The sequence below is a fragment of the Balearica regulorum genome, chromosome 3 (assembly GCF_011004875.1).
Source record: "Balearica regulorum gibbericeps isolate bBalReg1 chromosome 3, bBalReg1.pri, whole genome shotgun sequence".
NCBI classification, from domain to species: domain Eukaryota; kingdom Metazoa; phylum Chordata; class Aves; order Gruiformes; family Gruidae; genus Balearica; species Balearica regulorum.
This window is the reverse complement of record NC_046186.1, coordinates 125,036,367-125,057,803: the sequence shown is the minus strand read 5'-3', so window position 1 is coordinate 125,057,803 and position 21,437 is coordinate 125,036,367. Positions and strand designations below refer to the sequence as shown.

Below are 21,437 nucleotides of genomic sequence, written 5' to 3'. Positions count from 1 at the left end.
TGAAGAACTCAAAATTGTTCCTACCTTCTCAGTCAGGAGACTAACATTTAACCTGTCGCCCACAAAACATCAATCAGTACAAGTTTGTTCACGCTACCATAGGCATATTTTATCCTAGAGTACGTATTCAAAGTACAGTTCTCTATTTTCTGGGGGATCTGTTTGGATCAAGTAATTTATTGCTGGTTTATAAACAGCTATTGTGAATTACTACCACCTACTTATTTGCCATCATAGCTCTGACTGCAGAATGATTCTTTACAGAGCACTGGATCCTCAACATTGCAACCAATTCCAGCTATGCTTTGACTATAAATACGTAAGAAAAGAAACTCCCAACTACGGTAAAAAGCAGCAGAGCTGGATCCTATAGTTAGCCACCCTTGGTGTAGGCAAAACATCACATATGATCTGCTCCATCAGTTAACCAATACATACCTTAAAGATGATCCTCTGCAGCAAATACTTTCCAGTACTTTTAAGGTTTTTTAAATTCTATCAGCAAAACCCCCTCCACTTCAAACTAGTTTCTCCAATTTTAAGTGTACTTCTCAGAAGTTAGTGAGTTTTTTTGGCAAGCTTCACCAGGCACAAGATATTTTTACATAAATATAAAAGCTAGTTTCCCAACCATTAGAACTAGATCTTTAATTAATCCTTAATGTTGCCTTAATTCACTGCCAAATCCCACAATAAACACATGCCTCATACAAAAAGCTCAAAAGTCCAGTAAACAAGCCTTAAGTTGTAATCTCAAAATAAGAAATTTCCGCTTTAGAAATACCCCCCCAAAAAATGCAGATGTTACAAACAATCCATTTATTGGGTCTTAAAACTACATACACAATTGAAATAATAATTTTGGCACTACGCTATACAGTGGTTACATCCGTGTGCTGACACTCATTAAATACTGCACCAGGAACACCGCTGTGCTTTGAAGTTTGGAATGAGTCACACGCTCAGCAGGTAGATCACTCAAAATGTATCAGCGCTCCTGTAGGATTGCATGAAAGTTAAAACACACACCAGTTTATGAATTATTTCAGTGTACCTCACGTTCTATGAGCTTATCACACCAGAATATGTGATGTCAGCATTTAGAGATGGCCACGCGTGTTGCATTAAAATCTGAATGAGACATAGGAATAATGAGACACAAGAAAACCAAAACAAAACCTCCGCCTTTCAGACATGAAGAGATATTCCATTAAAGAAAATAATTTAAAAAACTAATAATGGCATTTGATTTGATACAAAAGCCAGAACTACTACAGTATTAACATCTAAGTATGAATCTTTACAAATTAATGTCACAATGGTGTTATGTAAAAGGTTGCAAACTGTACAATGTTTTGTCAATGCAATGCCTCTACAATTTATACAGTCTTTTACAACTATGTAACACATATTAAACATGTTGTTAAATAGCCAATAGATACCAGTCTCTGAACAAAGCTGCAGGCAAAAAAAATACAGAGCTTCCACAATCTTCGAACAAGATATGCTTGCTCAAACAGTGACAATCTTTATGAGAACACGCTGTTAAAAATAGTCAGCCATTCAGTGCCTTGTCACACTGCACACACATTTCCTTCTGTGAATTCAACCACCACTTGACAGTCCATAATTTCATATCTGTGGGCTGTAATTACGTGGAAACACCCATAGTCTTTCACCCTTAAAAATATGCATATAATCATAGATTTTTATTCCACACGTGGTCAAGCTATCTCTGAAGACCTGGCCAGGCAGTAAAAGCTTTCACTCCCCACGTTTTGTCCTGCCATCGCCTATACTGCACAGAGAAGATCAGCTATTTACATTTCGACAAGGAAAATACAAAAAGGCAATCCTGCCCTGAGGTGGACTGAATGATACAGAGCCCATCACCTGATGGGCACTCAAATCCAAGTAGTGAAAAATAAACTCTGAGAAAGACAGGTTCCTGGTATTGTATGCTGACTAGGTAAGAAGTTGCATCAACAGAAGTGGAGAGTTTCGCTGAGAATATTCTAGTTTGCAGCACTCTCTGGCTCTGCATATCTTTGATGTCAGAAACAGCTGGGAAGAACTGTCAGAAAAAGAGGGTAAGAAATGCACGGTGTAAGTCACTGTGTGCCAGAAAGCAGAAACAAGACTGATGTGTAACGCAGGCCAACGACAAGGGTCTTGCAATAAACTCACGATCGAGCTCTGCAAGCGTGGTTACAAGGAGACTGTGGGGCTCCCACAGCTCCTCCCTGGGGAGGTGAATTTCCTTTTGAATAGAACCAGGTCTTTATGTTTGTATTTAAAAGTGGTTTGGATCAGGCATCAGGATTCCCAACACAAAAGTTTTCTACATGATAAATTTGAGTTTCCTTTATTTTGCAGAAAGGTTCCTACACCTTCTTTTTTCCAGGAAAAACCTGAAAAGAAAGAACAAAGAATTCAAACCAAGATTATTGCATTGTGCTGTTACCACAGGAAAAAATGAAAATACAGATTAAAACTTCTCTTGGAATACTGTTTATGTCAAAACAAATAATCTTACCTATCTATGCGTAATAGCAGGGTGAAACCAAGAGGTCAGTAAGCACTAGTAGCTGGTCATCCGTGAACTGCTGTTTATGCTCCTGCCAATTGTCATGATGGGTCCTCCGGAAATTTGACAGTGTTTTTTTCACAGTCATCTGCATAGCAGACAATCAATATTGATCTGTATCAGTTATGGATTTAAGCTCCATGACAAAACAAACGTTGAATACAACAAAAAAATAACTGCTAAGTAGAGCAAAGTGTTTGAGCAGTTTAAAGGTTAGCAGGGCTCTAGAGAATTCAGCCCAGTTCCCCAGTATTAATTTTTACAATTCTGGTTCAAGTGTTTTGACTAGTGTCATGACTCCAACATTCTTTAATGTACAATTTTGAGTTTGAAAAAAATTAATAGATTCTTATAGAGTATAAGTGAAAAGCTTTTCCCCTCCTCCTTTTCCTTGGGTATTTCAAACCAATGGTTTGGGTCTCAAAACATGAGTGGACAAATCACAATGTGCATAGAAGAAACAAATCAGAGGAAAACTATCTTCTGTTATTAATTAAGATTACTATTAAATTAACAAAAGAAAAGTCCAATCAGCTCAGTTTCTTAATTCAATAAAGCATACCATAGCAAAGTTTGTTACATCTAAGGTGTTCTTGAGCCAATACTGCGGTTAACACAACAAAAGGTCAACAAAACCGAATAGAGCAAAAAACCAGAGTTAGAGGTAACTATTTCACTAAAAACTTGTTTCTAGGGCTGCTTATAAAACCTTGCTTTAAAAAAATTCAGAGTGATTTTTTGGTTTGGGTTCCTATTTTCTAGAATGCCAATTCTAGCCAATTCTATCTTTTTAGGCATGCACAAAAGTGACATTTTTAATTAAAGAAGACTTTTTCGTCATTACAGATATAGTTCTTGCAGCTTTCAGTTTATGCTTTAGATTTGAAAGCAAGAACAGAACTACTACAAAAAATACTGAACAGCACTCCATGACTTAAAACATATTTGAAACGATTTAATAAAAAGCAGCAGAAACTATGTTTCTTAATAGCGTCCTATTTTTTTTTGTAGGAAAGTCAAGTCTATTTTAGATGTGTTTTATTAACTAGAAAAATGACCTAAGTATTTTTACCTCAATCGGCTGAGGATCATTAAGATGGGCACTCAGATCCATCAAGAGCTGTGGCATCCAGGTGGGTACATCATACGGACTTGACAAAATACACGCGCTCAGTCCCAGCACACCAGCGTGGCGTTTAACCAAGTCTGCAATGGCACGGCATTAATTTACATTTGGTAAGGTGCAACTATCTTGTCCATGACATTCCTCAATGACACAGCCAAACATAAAACTGGTTATCAGTGAAAACAAGGCTATTTTTAACTGATGAGAATGACTGAAGAGAACTTGTATATTAAACTCTAATTAGAGTAACATACTGACACTAATATCGAGTGAGTTTTGACCCTGAATTAAAAAACAAAAACCACCCCCAAAAAACCCGCAAACAACCCTGCCACAGCAGAGAGATCTCTAGCTTCTACAGAAAACCAGATATGACCCGGTCCTTCTGGGTCAAATGAACATGACTCAGCTGCACTAAATGTTTGGTCAGAAGACAAAGCTCTTAACTAACATTAACTAAGGGGTTGGTTTGTTCAGGGTTTTTTGTGTGTGTTGGGTTTTGTTTTTTTTTTTTAAAGAATAAAAACACCCCCCACGCTGGTAACAAACAGAAGCTAAAGAATGAAGTTGTACTGTGGCAGCTAAGGGAGTTTATTTACTGAGGAAATAGCTATCTCTCATCACCCGCATTCTTAACTATCTGAACTGTGCACATGGGAAATGGAGAAATCTCTTTAGTGTTAATTCTGGAAGAGTAATACATTAGTTTAACTTAGAAATACATCATAAAACCTTTTTTTTTTGGTAGTAGTATATTCTTATTTATCATTCATGCTGGAAATCAAATTTTTGAAGCACTTAACAAGGATTAGGATCTGCACTACATACACAGAAACAGGTAATAAGGCACATAAGGGCAAATGATTTACTGTTACTGTTTATGAATGCTTAGGAAGGAAAAAAATTTGCGTGGGCAACAGGCCGTATACTTCTTTGGGTATACATTAATTTTCTAAATACTACTTAACCACAGGACAAATCCTATTCCATCTGGAGTGCTTGCAGAATAAGCGTTTAAGTGTTATTTCTTCCTAACCTACTATCAACGTGCACGGGGTTTAGTCTCTGAAGCAATTTTCTTACCACCAGAAGGAATTGTATCCACCACTGAGCCCAGGTCTCGCTTTCGTTTTTTCGGTAACCTCATCTTGCACAGCTGTTCAAAATGGGTCTGCATGGGACCATCCATAGTGAGAAAATTGCACTGGAGCAGGCCGCTTAATGTGGTGGCAGCCATTTCTCTCACCTACGGGCAGAGATAGTACATACCACAGTTACTAAGCACATACGCACAGCAACAAACAGGTATTTATACCGTTACTATCCTTTCAAGCACATCCAGCTAGGCCAAGTTACCAAACTCTGCCCAACAAAAGTCTTTAAAATATTATCCTGTTATGTCACAGATCACAAACTACTAGTTTGCTGTATGGGTCTCTAGAAATTAATAAATATAGTTTTATTGTAATACAGAACTACCTTCACGTAATTTGTCATGAAGTAACCTACTACTCGAGCAAATAATGTAATTAAACTCCATTGTCAAGACATATACATCATAGACTAGATTAGCTTTAGAAAGTTTAAAAACAGACTTTGAATGAGAACAAGATGCTCCAACCCCAAATAATCAACCTGCTTAACAAAATGTGTAAGAGTCTCTGTACTAACATTTTACCAAGCAAAAAAAGAATCCACTTTATTCAAAACCATTTAGTTTTTCCCCTTAAAATGTACGGAAGACATTAGAAATGACACAAGCAGAAAAGCCTTTCCAAGAGACGGTAGAAGGTGCATTCATGAGACAAAGCTGATTCTGTTCTACCCATAGCACAGGAGTTCTTTGAGAGATACAACAGATGCTGGATTAATATGCAATGACAACTAACTTCAGTGGTTCATGGTCAACAATTCAGTTCTGTAACACTCTGGCATTATTTGCTTTGTTGTCCTGAGTATCAGTTCTTTTCACTACATGAATAAAACCCAGAATTCCAAGTTGGAAGATTATTCTTCTCTTCAGTAACACAGAAACCCTAAAAAAACAAGACTAAACTAAATTTTAATCTAACTGTCAAACCATTGACAATACAGATCTCCTTTTCCACTCCTTTTGAAACCAGCTACAATGCATTGTTAGTGGACTACAAGTAGAGAAAACTCAATCACTTCTAAAAGCAAGTATAACCCAGCAGTATTACTAACTTATCTACTCAAATCTCCCCAACCCATAAAGTTACAGAACTGTAAGACCGTATTTAAATTGGAGCCCCTCCAAGATTCACTTCTGCTTTCAATAACTTCAGGCTGACAGAAACCTCCCAACATCTACCAACTTGAAAGCCAAATCAATTTGTTGAAACCCTGAGAGCAGTCACCAGATTTTGTGGTAAGTACATACTGTTACACGTAACTGTAAACAGAACATTTGCCTATCTGGAGTACAAGCACCTACCAACGCTCTGAATCCAATGCAGCAGATTATAATACATTACAGCCTTGAACATAATGTTCTGAACCTCCACAAAGCAGTAAGTATAGCTGCAAGTGCTGCAATAATTAAACATAGTAAGTTACCAATAAGCTCTTGAGACTCCACTTCATGCCATTTAAATTTCTACAACACATTATTCAAATGTTATCTTCTTTGTTAACAGTATAAAGAAGTACGAAGTGAAAGTCTGCCAGTATTGTTTATCAGCAATTTGTGAGTCTCTTAAGAGCTAAGCTATTAAATGAAACATGTTGTGCTAATGCAAGACCCAGAATAGAAAGAAGCTTGGCTGTAAAGTGAGCAAGCTCTCAAGTGAACTGTGCTCATTTACATCACTATTCGCTGTATTAAAACCACTTTCATTTCTAAATTAATAATCTAACTAAAAGGAACACTTTGCTGCAAGGAGCACCTAGAAGCAAAGCCTTTAAAAATCATACATTAACAAGCTAATCATTCATCACAATATCTGACACTAAATAATTTCCAGATCACCATACTCACATGACAACTTACAGAACAGAAAAACTGCAGAGTAGCAGCAGAGGAATAATCTTCCAATCAAGTATGGTTTGGGTGTTGGGGTTTTTTTTGGTTTTTTTTTGTTTAGAATTGACTGACCAAGATCTACAAAACTGTAACAATATCAGAACAAAACCACTCAACAGCACAAGCAAAATCTAAGTGCAGTACTGGTGAGGGGCTACTTATACAAACAGAAAATATTCCCAGTACTGCAATATTGCAGTGTAATATGAAAAACGGTTATCAGGACATCAGTGCTATATATTCAGTACACTAATTTATAAAAATATAAACATATGAAGCACCGACCCAGATAGCTTCCTAGATCAAATTATGGCTGAGAAAACTAAGAAAGATGCTTTCAGAATAACCAGGCTATCGCTTTAACCATAACTCCAAGTTGAACACAGTCGTTTTCACTTTTCCTCTACTCCTGAGTAAACAGCATCATTTAATACAAAACATGCTTTTCCAAACTGAAATCATTCCTGCAGCTCTCTCCAACTGCCCAAATGACATGAAAATTAGACGTGATATTCAATGGTGGTGATACTGCTGTACACAGAGATGTTATTTTTTAGGACTGTATACTTTTTCGCTTTATCAGCTACAGGGTCAACATTAGCTCTTACATTCATAGTACTCCATCAGCTCCATGACTCCTCTGACTTTCAGAAGGAGAATTTCCCATAATACCATTTAAGCACAGCTTTCTTCAGTTCTCGAGACCTGTGTTTAACACGTTGGATGCACGAAATTTGTGTTTAACAGAAGCCAGACTGTCCCACGACCCACATCACTTCGTAGTGCATCACACTGCTGCTACTGGACATTCAGTGGGGTCATTTGACACTCATCAGCCAAGGATTGTTGCAATGATTTCATGAAAAAGAGATGAAATCACCAGGAAGTTTGAGAATGGTAATTCTACCACTACTAGAAGTGCACTCTGTATATTAAAGCAAAGAGCAAGATGGGTTGGATCATTGGGTCTGGCACCTTTGTATCAAAATAAGCAAAAAAGTATCTTTAAATCCAAGAACCAAAATCTCAGTTCTACAGGATAAAGACACCAAATGCAAGTTAAACCTAGGGATTCTCATCTTAAAAATCCAGCACTAAAAAAGTTACATAGGAATTACTCTGCAAGATACTGCATCTCGCCAGTTATTATCAAGACAGAACAAGATTACTTTTCTGACAAAAGTGAAAGCTTCCATGGTAACAACATGATCATAAGTGGTTACGAACACAGATAAGCTTTTTTGATTTGCACCTCTGTAGTGCAGAGGAATAATTTTGTACATTTAAAATAACTAGAGAAATTGTATTAAAGTGAATAAAAGGCATTTTTCAAAAATACATAAGATTACGAGGTATGTTTTCTGACCGGTGGGCGCAACAAGTTAGACAGGATTGCAAGCTGTGGCTTTCCAGCTCACTGTAACAAACAGGGATGTGAAAGACATGAGAGCGCTCATCTGAGGGCTGAAATGGCACGGCTGGGCGAGCAGCGTTAAGTGCTGTAGAGATTGTCGCGTCAAACCTTTTAAGTCAGAAATTTTAATTTATAAATTCAAATTATTTCCAATTCGCCATTCACAAAAGCAAGCTTCACATCTCAGGTATAACGACTGTTCTAGATGCAGCTTCAGGAAGACCTAAACCAGGATCTTTGTTTTGGCAGAAGGGTATCACACTTCAGAATCTTCTCTCAGGAAAAAAGCACCCAAGCACCCAAAAGGAGGATTTCACTGATACTTGCTAACAGCCAAAAACCAGTGAAAACGACAGTGCAGGGGAAATGGAACAGACTGGAGGTTAACACTAAGGATTCTTCACTGTGCTTGAACATGATCAGACATACTTCAATTCACACCATTTGATACAAGCCTTCAGTTCTGTGAATTAGTGATAGAGAACAAACAAACTTGTGATTTTTCTCTAGGTTTTGCAAGCCCAACAAACAAAACAGCACACACGTACCACAGTCAAGATTTTGGATTTCATCTCTGCATTTGTACGTACTGAAGTATCACTAGCTCAGGAGACACACAAAAACTTGTCAGACTGACAAGTAGGCTTATAAACTATTATTTTTTTGAATCACGTAACACCATCAGTAACAGCATCTGCTAGACAAATTCTGTCCTTTTATGCAGGCATCTTTCACAAAACTAAAGAAAATCTACTCGTAACTAAAGAAATACTTCCTTAGTAAGCTGGATGTATAAAAAAAGGAGTATTTTTGTCATTAAGCTGATATGATTAAATGGGAAAGAGACCTATAGAGTAACAAATAGAGGTTTTATATAGTTTTCAAATAGGAAGGCATTTTACCTTGTTGGAGGTTGAATTTTCTCCCAACATGCATGCTAATATTTACAGTAAAATGATAATAACCCTATTTCAGCTGTACTTAAACCAAGAATGAAACAAAGCAGTGTTCTATTCTGTTGAAAAAGTAGGAACAATGGAACTTTTAAAAATCACTAATGAAGTACTTTCTAAACAGCTGCTTCCTGGAATGGAATATTAAAAGAAAAAATGGAATATGAAAGAAATAAATCCTATAAAGCTAGTTATATTTTCAAAATAAGAAGAATACTAAGCTAGAAATACTTGCTGTATTAATTTTAAAAAACAGTAGCATTTTCATAAAACTTGCCAAGGGCAAGAAACCAGTCATGTGAAACAAAGCATTTCAGAAAAGGTTTTACTTGCCTCAAGCTGTTCATCTTCCAGGAGTTTTATAACCAACCATCTAATGTCATTGACTGCTTCTTCATTGTTGAGAAAGATGAAGAGATTGTAGAACACCATGGTCTGGAGGTAGGTTAATATGGTATACCTAGCATGCCAAGAATTGCTTCTTGCTGTCTGTGAGCAAAAATCAATAATAATTATGAGAAAGGAGGAACGTGAAGGAAAGCAGCTACTTGATGTAAAGCTAATAGTATTTAAGAAAAAGGTTTTGGGGACAGTTCCAAATAACTTCCCTTATTCAGATATTTTTGTTTCATGCACTCCTCAATTTCCAAAGCACAGTTATTTGAATAAAAATTTATTACAGGCTTAGCTTCCAAAGCCTACTGTTATTTAACAGACACCTAATACTGTAAAACAGAAAAGTAGGCAAGTTTCTCCCTTTGATTAATTTCCAACATCAGTCAGAAGGCAGATAAAAACAAAACAGAAATTCTGTTTTGTTTGAGTATGTATATATTCTATACAGTGCATTTGGAAAGCAAAGTTTTTTCAAGTTCCTTTACTTTCACCTCCACATGCTTATAGAAGTCCAAATTATTCAAAGCACCATACATGGGTGCAGCCTGGCTTGCAGCACTGCAGTTATTTTGGCTGTGTGTACAGCTTACACCAACATTTTGCAATTTGCAGCTTCACTACTGTAGATCAGTCGTAAATGACGAGAAAAAAATGCACTTCTTGCATGACAAACTGGATACAGAATGAACCATTCAATCCAAGACTGCATTTTCATTTGTGGTGTTTTTCAGAAAGCAGCAGCAGTTGATTAATATGCTGTAAAACTAAAAAGGCAGAGATCCGAGAGCAGTTCTTTATATGACGACTCATTTTGGAACTGGATTTTGAGTTGTTGTGCTCATGAGGGGACATGTTTGGCCTAAAGCGATCTACTACCGAACTAAATTTTATTTCATTAAAATACTGTTCAATTTCTTGTTGCTTATATGTTTGGAAGTAGGAAACAAACCAAAATACATTTACTGTTTCTAAGAATGTTTTAAAACACTTCTAATGAACTCTTTCCTTTCACCTCTAAGAAAATCAGTATTTGATTGTCTTTAAAAAAAAAAAGGCACAGAGCACACTAGATCACAAGAAGCTTTAAGCTATTTAGACCATACTCACTTGTTTTAGCACCTGAAGTACCAAAGGCACTTGCTGAGGATACAGCAAACCCTGAGACATTAACGACAAACACATCTTAGCATCTCTTTTGAGCTCATCATAGCTATTGTCATTTTCTACCGGTGCAATCTATAGAACAAGATCAGAGGGGAAAACAAAAGAAAGACTAGCGTTAATAAATAAGAATTGCTAAAAGCAAAATCACAAAAGCAAGTTTAATCTCATGAAAGGACAGCTGTCTAGGAAAAATACAGTCAATATAATGCTGAAAGATTAAGTTAAGTAGGAAAAACTGTCAATATAATGTTAAGATAATTCTCAGCAATAAGCTGGGGCGGGGGGGGGGGGGAATTAATAGAATCAAGAGATCCTTGTTCCTTGCACCATATAGTACTTATCTAAACACTATGGCTAGTCTGAAGGTCTTAAGGAGGATGAAATGGGTACCATTAAGACTTTGGGTCCCCATTGCAATTCTTCTGGTATCAAATCCAATTAATTGAATATTTTAAATGAGAGAAGCTGACAGAGAACGCTTTATCAGTGTTTCAAGTTTACTTTCACATAAGTAAACCTTTATTTTGTGGTCACATACATTGTGTTGGATAATTGACTGAGGTTTATATAAAAGACAGACATATGGAGCATACAAATCTGTATTCTTTCAGGTATGTAGCACTGAACGACCCAGCTTCATAAAAGAATACAAGGATTAGAGGTGCCAGGAAAACAAGAGAAGCACCACCATTCAGAAAGAACTGTATTACCACAGAACAAAAAGAAACAACTAACGCTAAGTATCAGAACAGAAGCAACATACAGTCATTCATGAACTAAGCACTTTTCCCCCCACAAATTAAACAATTTCCCCCCCCCCCAAAATCACACATGTACAGGGCATTCACCTACAAGCCATTCTTGTCAGGAAATCATTTAAGAGGCTAGATCACCAGCTGTAAACATACATAAGCATAAAAAACCCGTTTCGGCTTCCTTGGTATACATGATTTTTATTACCATTATTGGAGGTTTTTTACTTTAAAAAGTCCCTTATAACTTTGATTAAAAAGGGCTTCTATATATAAAGCAAACATGACTAATAAAGCACCAATTAAAGCACATACCTTGAAAAATAAGGGTAAAAGCTGGAGTTGCTCTGTAACAGCTGTAGAGAAGGACCGTCCTGCACTTGCCATCAACCATTTCAGGACTGTTTTGATAAAGAGAAATGATCATTGATTAAGAAGATAAAAAGTAGTAATAATCCCAAAACAAGTTATAGACCACATTTACTGCGAGACTCCCCTGTGAGATTTTCACACATCAGAGTGGACCTACACTGGTAATTAAGTTTGACCCTGTAAAGGTGACTTTATAAACCTCAACCCTGAAACAACAGACACCTTGTTGCAGCACAGATCTGAAAGCAGAAACTGTGTACTGCAAGTCTATGGTTTGCAGACCTCAATCATCACATCCTTAAACACCCCCCCCATTTATTAACCCCATTAAGTAACTCACTAGTTTTCAAGAGTTTAATGCCCTGAGTTCGCTCATCTTGTTCACCAACTCCATTCTCTTCCATAACATGATTCTGAATTTCTTCATCCGCTTCCATGAGGGGTTTAAGATTTTCAAGTATCCGCGTTGTAAATTCATGGACACGAGGAGATTTAGTTGCAGCAGTATTTGGCAAGGAAACATCTATCATGAATATGTAGGTCAAAACACTAAAAAACCCAAAGAAAACAAGAACATACAGTTAGCATGACTGCCTAGAGAACATAGCTAAAAGTGATCTGAGATCTATCTGTTGAACTTTGAAGTTTAATACTTATAGGAAATTTCCTCTTATCTTCACTTCAAAGTTATTTAACAACAAACATTTTTCCAATACCCCCTTTGTAGATATTTGAATCAAGCAGGGTTAGACAATCACTAAGCTACGACCCCTCTTCTCCTCCCAAGAGATCTGCAACTAGTTTTTAAGTCACTAAAATGCTCTCTAAAGAATTCCCTGTATATTTATGGCTTACTAGGACTTAGAAAGTTTGGGTAAATGTGGGTTGTAGTGTTGTAGTGCTTTTGTTTGGTTGGGTTTTTTTGTGTGTGGTTTTTTTGGTGGGTTTTGGGGGGTTTCTGTTGGTTGGGGTTTTTTTAAGAGCTTTAGAGATATCATACATAACCATAACAGGCCATATACAATAAAAGACAAAATAAGAGAAGTCATCTGAAGTTTCTGAAGCAAGTCTGTTAACAATAATTCATCTGACTTCTATTACCAGTATTAACACACAGAGATAAACGATTACCACGTCAGTGTAATTATTTAGATACTCTATTACCCAAATCAAATGAAGGGGAAAAAAAAAAAACAACCCAAGAACTGCAGAAGAGAACACCGACCTTCCTATTCTCTCTTGGACGTTTTTGTAAACCTGCGTGAGTTTGGGTTCCAAGTACTTCAGCAGTCTGTGCAACAGCTCCGGTACTCTCCATTCTTGCTGTGCAAGGCCACCTTGCAGTACGTAAAGTCGGCTAGGAATCAGAACAGCTTACCTTTAGTCATACAGAATTGTTTCTCCCTTCCCCAGTCCCCTCCAAGCCTTTTTTTGGAATGTTTTGTGTGTGTCAATGCATAAGAGCATCTTTGTCAGAACTGCACACGAAGATGGGTAAAAAATGACAGAACGAAACAACAGTACTGCTGCTATGCCAGTTCCAAACCTTCACATTCTGTTAACTAGATGTAGTAACATTAAAAAAACAAAAATGAAGAAACTGTCATTGTGTGGGAAAAGCTAACTGGAAAGGTGGGCTTTTGTTCTCTGCTTCCACAAGCCAGCTGGCACCATATGCTCTCAATATATTTTATCCATGTTTTATTTCCTTCTTTATCCAGCCACAATAAAACAGTTAAAATTAATTTTACCATGCATCTACAAATGATCCTCCTTCACCACTCAATGGAGATTCCAACAGCAATTCAAATAACCAGTGCAGTTTCCTAGGATCTCTGCTCTCCTGAAAATAAAACAGGTATCAGAGATAAGCAAATTGCTGTGTTTGGTTTTGGTTGTTTGTTTTTTTTTAAAACATAAATAATGTATAAACAAGAAGAGCTTTGACGGAGATTTTCTTCACATCCCTTTATGGGTTTATTCTATTAAGTGCAAAGTTAAATATCTTTTCACAATGAACCTCAAAAGGAGGAAAATCCAATGCAACTGCACACAATTTTAATTATTTTGTAAATACAACAATAAGAATAGAAGGAACTGTAGCTTCATTTTTGATGTATATGAATAATCATGTCTGAATTTTGCTAATTAATTGCAGGGTTCTGGCGGACAAACTATTGTGAATTTTGCTGAGTGATTTCAAAGAATTACTGATCCAAGATATTTGTGGCCTATCATTCACCCTGCTTCTCAGACACCACAACTCCTGGGGTCCACCGCAGTGTATAGAAATCTCACTGTATGTCAGAAGATAACTTGAGACTTAGTTTTCACAGCATAATGCTAAGCTGCACACTTTTAAAGCAAGAATAAATGTGTAACTTGAGCTCAAAAACTCCTGCAAAAATTGAACGCATAGCAAGCATACACATAACATCACCCACTAACCTTATACAGCTCTTCTAAAATATTTAGAAAGAAAACTAAAGACTTTATTTCCTTTTTAAAATGTTATATTTGTTTGGAAAGGGCAGAGAGAACAAAGTTTCCCAAAAGCTACTGACATTGTTTTTATACTGTATTTACAGTTCTCAGTTCTAGCTGATAAAATGTACCTAAAAACCTGTGTTCATAAAGCTCTTATTTACATATTATCTGTAAAACTTGACCATCTGGATATAGCTTTACAAGACTAAAAATGGGGTACTTACACAGGAGGTTGCTATGCACGTGCCCCAATCATTATACGTTTCCACCGTAATGTTGGATAAAGCTGTTCGAAGCAATGGACAGAGAAGCTTCCAAAGTTTTTCCACCTGCTCAGCAAAAAGGCAAAAGACATGATTTGTCTATTTAAGGACGAAATGGCCATCTAACCTCTGCGAACTCAAATCCTTCCATCTTTTCAAATAACAGAACAACAATACTGATTTCTGGAAACAGCTCTAGTATGATTGTTATAAAAGGAAATAAATATTATCAGAGGCAAGATTTCAGGAATCATTTTAATTTTGTTAACAAGTTGTTTAGAAATACTGTGGACTATGTATCCACCATTTTCACGGTGATTTAAGTACAATTGTATGAGAGACTGCATAAACTTCGCTTTTGGTAGGACAGCAGTCTCGCACACTCCCCAAGGACTTCCGTGCCCCACCCCGGTTTTAAAATTTCTTTTTTATTTTTTTATTAAGAAACTGATTCTCCCAGGATTATTTTTCAGCAATGAATTTAAAGATAATCTAGACAGCTAGGTCTAGACTAAATAAATATGTAATAGTCCAAGGTGGACATAAGCCTTTATTCCAATCAGAAATGACAAACCATGCCAGCGTTGCTATCTCCTTACCAACAAACCATTCTTCGTTTTAATTTTGCAGCATTTGACTAACACCTAGTATTATATAGATATCAAAGCAAGCTGTGAATTGTGCTTAAAGTTTGGCAATGAAGCACTAAGCGTTGCAACATTTTCCAGACCTTTCTTGGACACAGGCGAGACATTAAAAGCTCTCAACTTCTTATGTTTCATTTGTTTAAATAACTCAAACTTATTCCTTAACTTCCAAGAATCACTCAAAAATACTACTGCAGCACCTTCTCAAATGTCCAGTGTTTAGAACCTCTGATCAAGCCAGCTATAATTTCAGCTACACATCTCTGGGTGCTTTCATGGGAATCTGCCACGAGTTGTTCTAAATGGGGTTGAAGAACTGGCAAGAAGGCATCATCAAAGTTTCTGAAAAGGCCCTGTAAAACAAGATGTGAAAGTGTCTTCAGTAATTATCTGTCTAAACCATTGTCTTCGTAAAAATAACATAAGATTGTGAACCGCTTGATATTTGAACATGCAGAAAAAGTGAAACTGCTTTGCTTTTGTAACAGAAACATATAAAAGGATGTAGAACACTTGTATGTTACGCTAAATATGCTTCCCTAAGTAGTTAATCAGAAGAGAGGATTAATCGTAGCAGCATACTTTTCAAAAAAACACCAAGCTTTTGCAACAGCAGAGTATAAGCCAAGAAGCATGTGGCTTTTCCATGCTTTGATAATTATCTACAAAATGGAAGCAATTTAGTTATTCAACTCTAGTTACCTTGAAGAGGCAAAATCTGCGAGGATTAAATTTGTCTTTTCCTTTTCTGTCTTCTAGAGACAAGAATTTTATTAACTGCTCAACAAACTTGGGATCAGAAAAGTGATCATATATAATTTGTTCTGCCTGTAATAGGAAAAAAAAAATATTACCTTTGAGGTGCTTGATTGTCACAGCGATATCCCAATCTTTCCAAGTCTCATTTTTCATTTTAATTCTATTTTTGGCGAAAATCATGCATTACTTATCCATTTCCTCCCTCATTTTACAGGGAATATTGGGTACTTTTTTTGCAACACTCCTGATTTTTATTTTCATTAATGACTTTGGATTGTCTTTCCTTTCACTAGCACACCCCTACACAAAGCAGTCATTCCCACCATCATTAACTTGTTCTAAACTCTGATAAAGATTTGAAAGGGAACAAGAAAGTGCTCATCAATACAATTGTTCCATGATCACTGACAGAGAAGCTGCAATACATTAATATAATAATTTCTTCTTGTATGCTAAGACACTAAGTATGAAAATGAAGAAGAAAAACACAATTAAAAATGCCTTGTGGGGATCTAGGTTTCAGCACAGTTATCACTTATTGCTTGTTAAAAACATGATTATATCCAAACAGCCACAAAACCGCGTAGTTGAGTTCAATCTCCACCTTGATTTGCAATCAAGCAAAACAAATCTGCTTCCATGCATTTTGTGTAAGCACTCTCTAAATGGCAAGCAATACTTAGGTTAAAAGAGAGAAGGGAATTTGATCTCCACCTTATCTCCACAGTAATCTGCAGACAATATTAAAATAGAAAGGAGGAGAAATAGTATTAAAGAACCCCACAAAACTGAAATCCACTGAATCCCTTTACCTCTGTCAGCTCATCTCTCCTTCGCCCAAGCTTTGGTTGTTGCTCAACTGGAGCATAAACTGTCATAGTTCTGAATATTAAAAAAATAAATATATATATAATACAGTAACATTTCAAAGTAAAATAAGGCTTATGATTATTTTCTATATTGTCTATATTAAATAGAATTTATCATCAGCTCCAAAAGAACAAAAATTAAAAGAAAATTTACAACAAAAAAATTAAGTCTATTATAAAGGTTTTGCTGCAGCAAGCAAACCAGAATTACTTGTGATAGAATACTTTGTGTATTTTGCCACTACGTAATTTTTAAACATGCACATGTCATTTTAAACCAAGAACATAAGTAATAAAAACCACTACAAAAAAGACCCAAACCAAACAAACCCAACAAAACAACCCACAAAACCCATCCAGAAATGATAAAACAAGCAAGGAGCACAAAGGAAGTAGTAAATTGTATTTTTTGTTTCAATAAAAAAAAAATTAAACCTAACAAACATTATTTAATTTCAACAGGGTTTTTGCTGCTGACTCTCACGATTTTATCTAAACACTTAACGATACTCACTGAGGCCAGGTATAATACCCCCAGTGTGTTTTCTCCACAAAACAACACGACTCCCAAGCTTCCTTAGTCTTTGGTAAACTCTGACTGTCATAGTGCAGCCACTGGTTGTCCGGTCTGTCACCAGCCTGAATGCTGGAAGGCTTAGGGCTTCCACCTGGTTAAAGAGGAATTTATACTCTATCAAGCTTGTTCTTTAACACTCCCAGCAAATGTTACACTTAATTTTTATCAAAAGATTCTAAAGAGCTTTTATGCCTCCCTCACCCCAATCAAATCTGTACAGAGATGTGTCCTAGGAGATTAAAAGTAACACTAACAGTAACAGAAGAGATTCCTTTAGTAAATCATAAAAATGTGCCATTTGAAAGGATTAAAAAAAAGGATATACACAAATTATTTTCACAAATTATAAGGCTTTCTGAAAGGAGAACGACCATATCTTTGAAGTTTTAACTCACGTCAAGTGAGTGGATAGCTTAATACACGCTTGCATGTATAACACTGCTTAAAACCAAACCAAAACCCTGAAAAATGACTGATTATATTACCTATTTTGTTTGCTTGAGACGTTAACAACCAAGAGAGAAAAGAAAACCTTGTGATTCTATGTTTAATTTAACCAGAAAAACACACTTTTAAAAAGTTAGGATAAATGTAAGACACTTGTTATATTAAATAAAACCTACTTATTTCATAAGGGCAGATGGGCACTTTCTTGTGTGTTCTCTTAAGCTGCTTAAGAATACCAGCCACAGCTGAGATGGCCACCTAAAAGAAAGAAAAGGGCATTAATGTATCCATTCCATACACTTACCTCCAGAAGGATGTGTCTAATCATCTCATCACAGACACATTTTAAGCCCTAAAAAGCCAGTGAACATTACAGTGAACTCTGTCATGACTGTAATGACAGCAGTACTTCCCATAAAGAGGTAAATCTCACTCATTTCAGGGGATACAGGACATGACTTAAGTGTGACCTTTACAGCCCAGAAAAAACCTCCTCACTAATCATTAAAAAAGAAAAAGGAGGTGGCCATTAGTTTCAAGCCTCACTGAGGCAACGAGCATAATGAAAGGTACAAAAATAACACGTAGCTGGCTCCCTTCAAGTAATAAGCTGCAGATGGAAAAAACAGACATCTTCAAAAGAAATTCTGCAGAAGAATTCTGAAGTAAGAATAAGTAGCTATGTTTCACATTTTCACAGTTTACAGCCTTTACACCATATGGCATGGCTACAGCACTACCAAGGCTCAGCCTGCCTGGATCAGGAACTGTTGTACACAGGCATGGTTGGAAGGGTGAGGAGGGACATACACCTCGGGTTTTGTGCTTTATCACAGAAAAACACCACAAATATCTGATCAGAACCCCCATGAGCTGCAAAACAAAAAGATATAATTACATTGGTTTTACCTTGCGAACAACAATTGCATCGTGGTTGAGACACTGCACAAAAAATTTTATGGCACGGACAGGCAGTATCCTGTCATCCCTCAGGAGCAGGGACAGAAAACCAATGCTTATGTGCTCAAATTTCCAGGGACTAAAAAAAAAAGTAACATTCAAAACAGACAATAAAGAGCATAGTTACATGTACTGCTTTTGCACAGAAGAGATTATACATATTAAGAATATATAAATATGTTTGGACTAACATAAGTAATGTTCTATGCCACTGCTATAGACAATGAACTTAACTGTTATTTTGGGAAGCTTCCAGCATTCTGGGAAAACACAACTGCAATCAAACATTCAGTTAACGGTACCTATTTGATCTTGGCATTTCAATGTCAAATACAGACCTATAGGGATATTCTTTTAAAGTTTTAAAACACAAATATTATGCTACAAATTAAAATCTTCTTGGATGTCAGTATTATGCAGACAGAATCAGAGCTTTTTTCCCCAGAACAACAATTAAAAAAAATTTAAAAACCAACAGGTCAAACTAATTAATGACAAAGCTTAACTCCAAGATGTGACAATGCCTTACATTAACAAATCAAGCTCCCAGTGAAAATGAATCCAAGACTCATTCACTTCTTTACCTAGGAAACAGTAACGCAAGACTCCCCTACACTGGCCTTTATCTTCCTATTTGGGCAAGCAGAATCCATATGCAAACGTACGAGTACCTCCAGAAATTCAATTTTGGATTGCAGATTTGTATTGCAGATACTTTTGCAAAAGCTCTCCAAGAAGCTAGCCACGATCCAATTTGTGCAAGACTGCCACTGACAAACTGCTTTTGGACAATTACTTCAACGGTGAAAAAAAACATTGTTCTATTCTTGTCATGCTAACTGCCCTTCTTGAAGCAATAGATATTTATTCATGTAGCCACCTCCAATCCACCACAAAAAAAAAAAAAAGAGTTCTCATGGACAGAGAAACTTACAGATTTCTTTGTTCCACACAGTCCAGCAGCATGTTGACCAAATTTTCATAGTTTCTGAGGGAAAAAGAGGGAATAATCAACCAGATGATACTGAGAGAACCATTTAAAAATAGAACAAAAGTTTCTCAACACAAGGTAGGTGAAGGCAGCGCAGTAAACACAGCACCAACTGGGAGGACAGGGAAGAGGAGGAGGAAGGAAGGAAATATATATGAGTGCAGAGGAGAAAGGCTGCCAAGTCAAGACAGAAGATACACCACAATCCTTGGCATTCTGACTCTGTCAAGCTTAAGATTTAGTCTAGCAATTCTGGATTATTACAGTTAACATACAGTAAGTATTAGTAGTATAAGACGGTGTTATGGGAAGTTGAACTCACCGTAGAGCCTCAGCATTCTTTTCTTTCTGTCGCTGAATTCCTAACTGAATTTCTTCTGAACAAAGACCTGTGAAGTTTGAACTTGGATGGTCTGATTTTTGCAGCATAACAGCTATCTCAATGCATTTCTCTGGAACCTATTGACACAGAATACAAAGATTTGGGACTAAGCAGCAACTCACAAGTTTTTAGTGTTTGTTTCTGCTTGGAAATAAGCAGAGTGCACAATTTCCTGTCCACATAGACAAGTCTGTGAAGAAGTAGAGAAGACAGCTTTTATGCTCACACAGCAGAATTATTTCTCCAAACACATTTTTTATTCTATTTTGAAATAAAGGTAAAGACAAACTTTACTATTTTGTTAAGCATAAAAATTGTTTATAAAAGATTTTTATTAATTGGCACTCATTCGTTAAAATAAGTACCCTGCTGTTTATCTCACTGATTGGGCAAGAGGCAGATGTGTAATGAGTGCTGTGTATCAGCACAGTAGGACGACACTACAAATACTGACGACGTCAATTTGATGACACTGTCCCTACCAACCCGTCTTCACACCTGATCAGCATGACCCATACTAATTAACACTGAAAGGCAACTTAAAACTTCCTTTCTGTAACAGCCTTCCCTAAAGGTTAACAAAAAGTTACAAATGCCAATAGTATTACAGGAAGGTTCGTTACTTCAGTCTCAAAAATACAGGTTTACGTTCCTCTGTAACGGAGATTAGAACATGATCAGAACACTAACTCAAATAATATACACAAGTCTCAGGCGTTTATGTAATCAAATGCTCTCAAAATCCAAAACACAAACACTAAGCAACCTGTCACTTACTGCAAAATCCAATCCAATTGTTTCATACTGCCTATGGATTTTTTCTGCGAGGTCATCAAAGAGTCTAACTATGGATGGTTTTTCCAAGGACATAGCTTTGCTAAGCCCAGAAGAAACAATTGCTGGCCACGTCTGTGCAATACAATCCCAATCGTGAAGATTTGCCAAACATACTCCACTGTGATTTCCAAGAAGACAATATAAGGCACCCTGTAAAGTGAAAGATGTCATTTTAGAAAGTTAAAGCATTGTTCATATAGAAATGATGTCTATCTACATATGCATACACCCACACAGAATAAAAATTAATCTTCACAGTACCAAATCATTAAAATGTACCATAAACATTCAGCTATGCAGCCTCATTGTCAAAATACTGAAGATTTTTCACAGAATCCTCTTCATTTAATGAGACTAAAAGCCCTGCCAATTGATCAACAGAATGGCTGGCTGATTTCTGAGTTACACTAT

The 21,437-nt window shown here is 36.5% G+C and overlaps 1 protein-coding gene across 2 annotated transcripts in view; it reads right to left on the bottom strand.

Moving 5' to 3' along the window:
* Positions 1-804: 804 nt before the first annotated feature.
* The window catches only part of PSME4 (proteasome activator subunit 4), a 64,716-nt gene continuing 44,083 nt past the window's right edge, over positions 805-21,437 (bottom strand). For both annotated transcript variants that reach the window (XM_075749914.1, XM_075749913.1), the window contains 20 exons: positions 20,967-21,176; positions 20,130-20,266; positions 19,751-19,804; positions 18,766-18,895; positions 18,033-18,114; positions 17,347-17,500; positions 16,776-16,845; positions 15,907-16,032; positions 15,405-15,557; positions 14,519-14,623; positions 13,559-13,650; positions 13,033-13,164; positions 12,148-12,356; positions 11,751-11,836; positions 10,627-10,755; positions 9,457-9,612; positions 4,797-4,959; positions 3,660-3,793; positions 2,537-2,675; positions 805-2,411 (listed from right to left, as the gene is read on the bottom strand). In XM_075749914.1, coding sequence (XP_075606029.1) covers positions 2,541-2,675; positions 3,660-3,793; positions 4,797-4,959; positions 9,457-9,612; positions 10,627-10,755; positions 11,751-11,836; positions 12,148-12,356; positions 13,033-13,164; positions 13,559-13,650; positions 14,519-14,623; positions 15,405-15,557; positions 15,907-16,032; positions 16,776-16,845; positions 17,347-17,500; positions 18,033-18,114; positions 18,766-18,895; positions 19,751-19,804; positions 20,130-20,266; positions 20,967-21,176 — 2,457 coding nt within the window. In that variant the 3' untranslated portion in view covers positions 805-2,411; positions 2,537-2,540. The remainder of the gene's footprint in view (positions 2,412-2,536; positions 2,676-3,659; positions 3,794-4,796; positions 4,960-9,456; positions 9,613-10,626; positions 10,756-11,750; positions 11,837-12,147; positions 12,357-13,032; positions 13,165-13,558; positions 13,651-14,518; positions 14,624-15,404; positions 15,558-15,906; positions 16,033-16,775; positions 16,846-17,346; positions 17,501-18,032; positions 18,115-18,765; positions 18,896-19,750; positions 19,805-20,129; positions 20,267-20,966; positions 21,177-21,437) is intronic.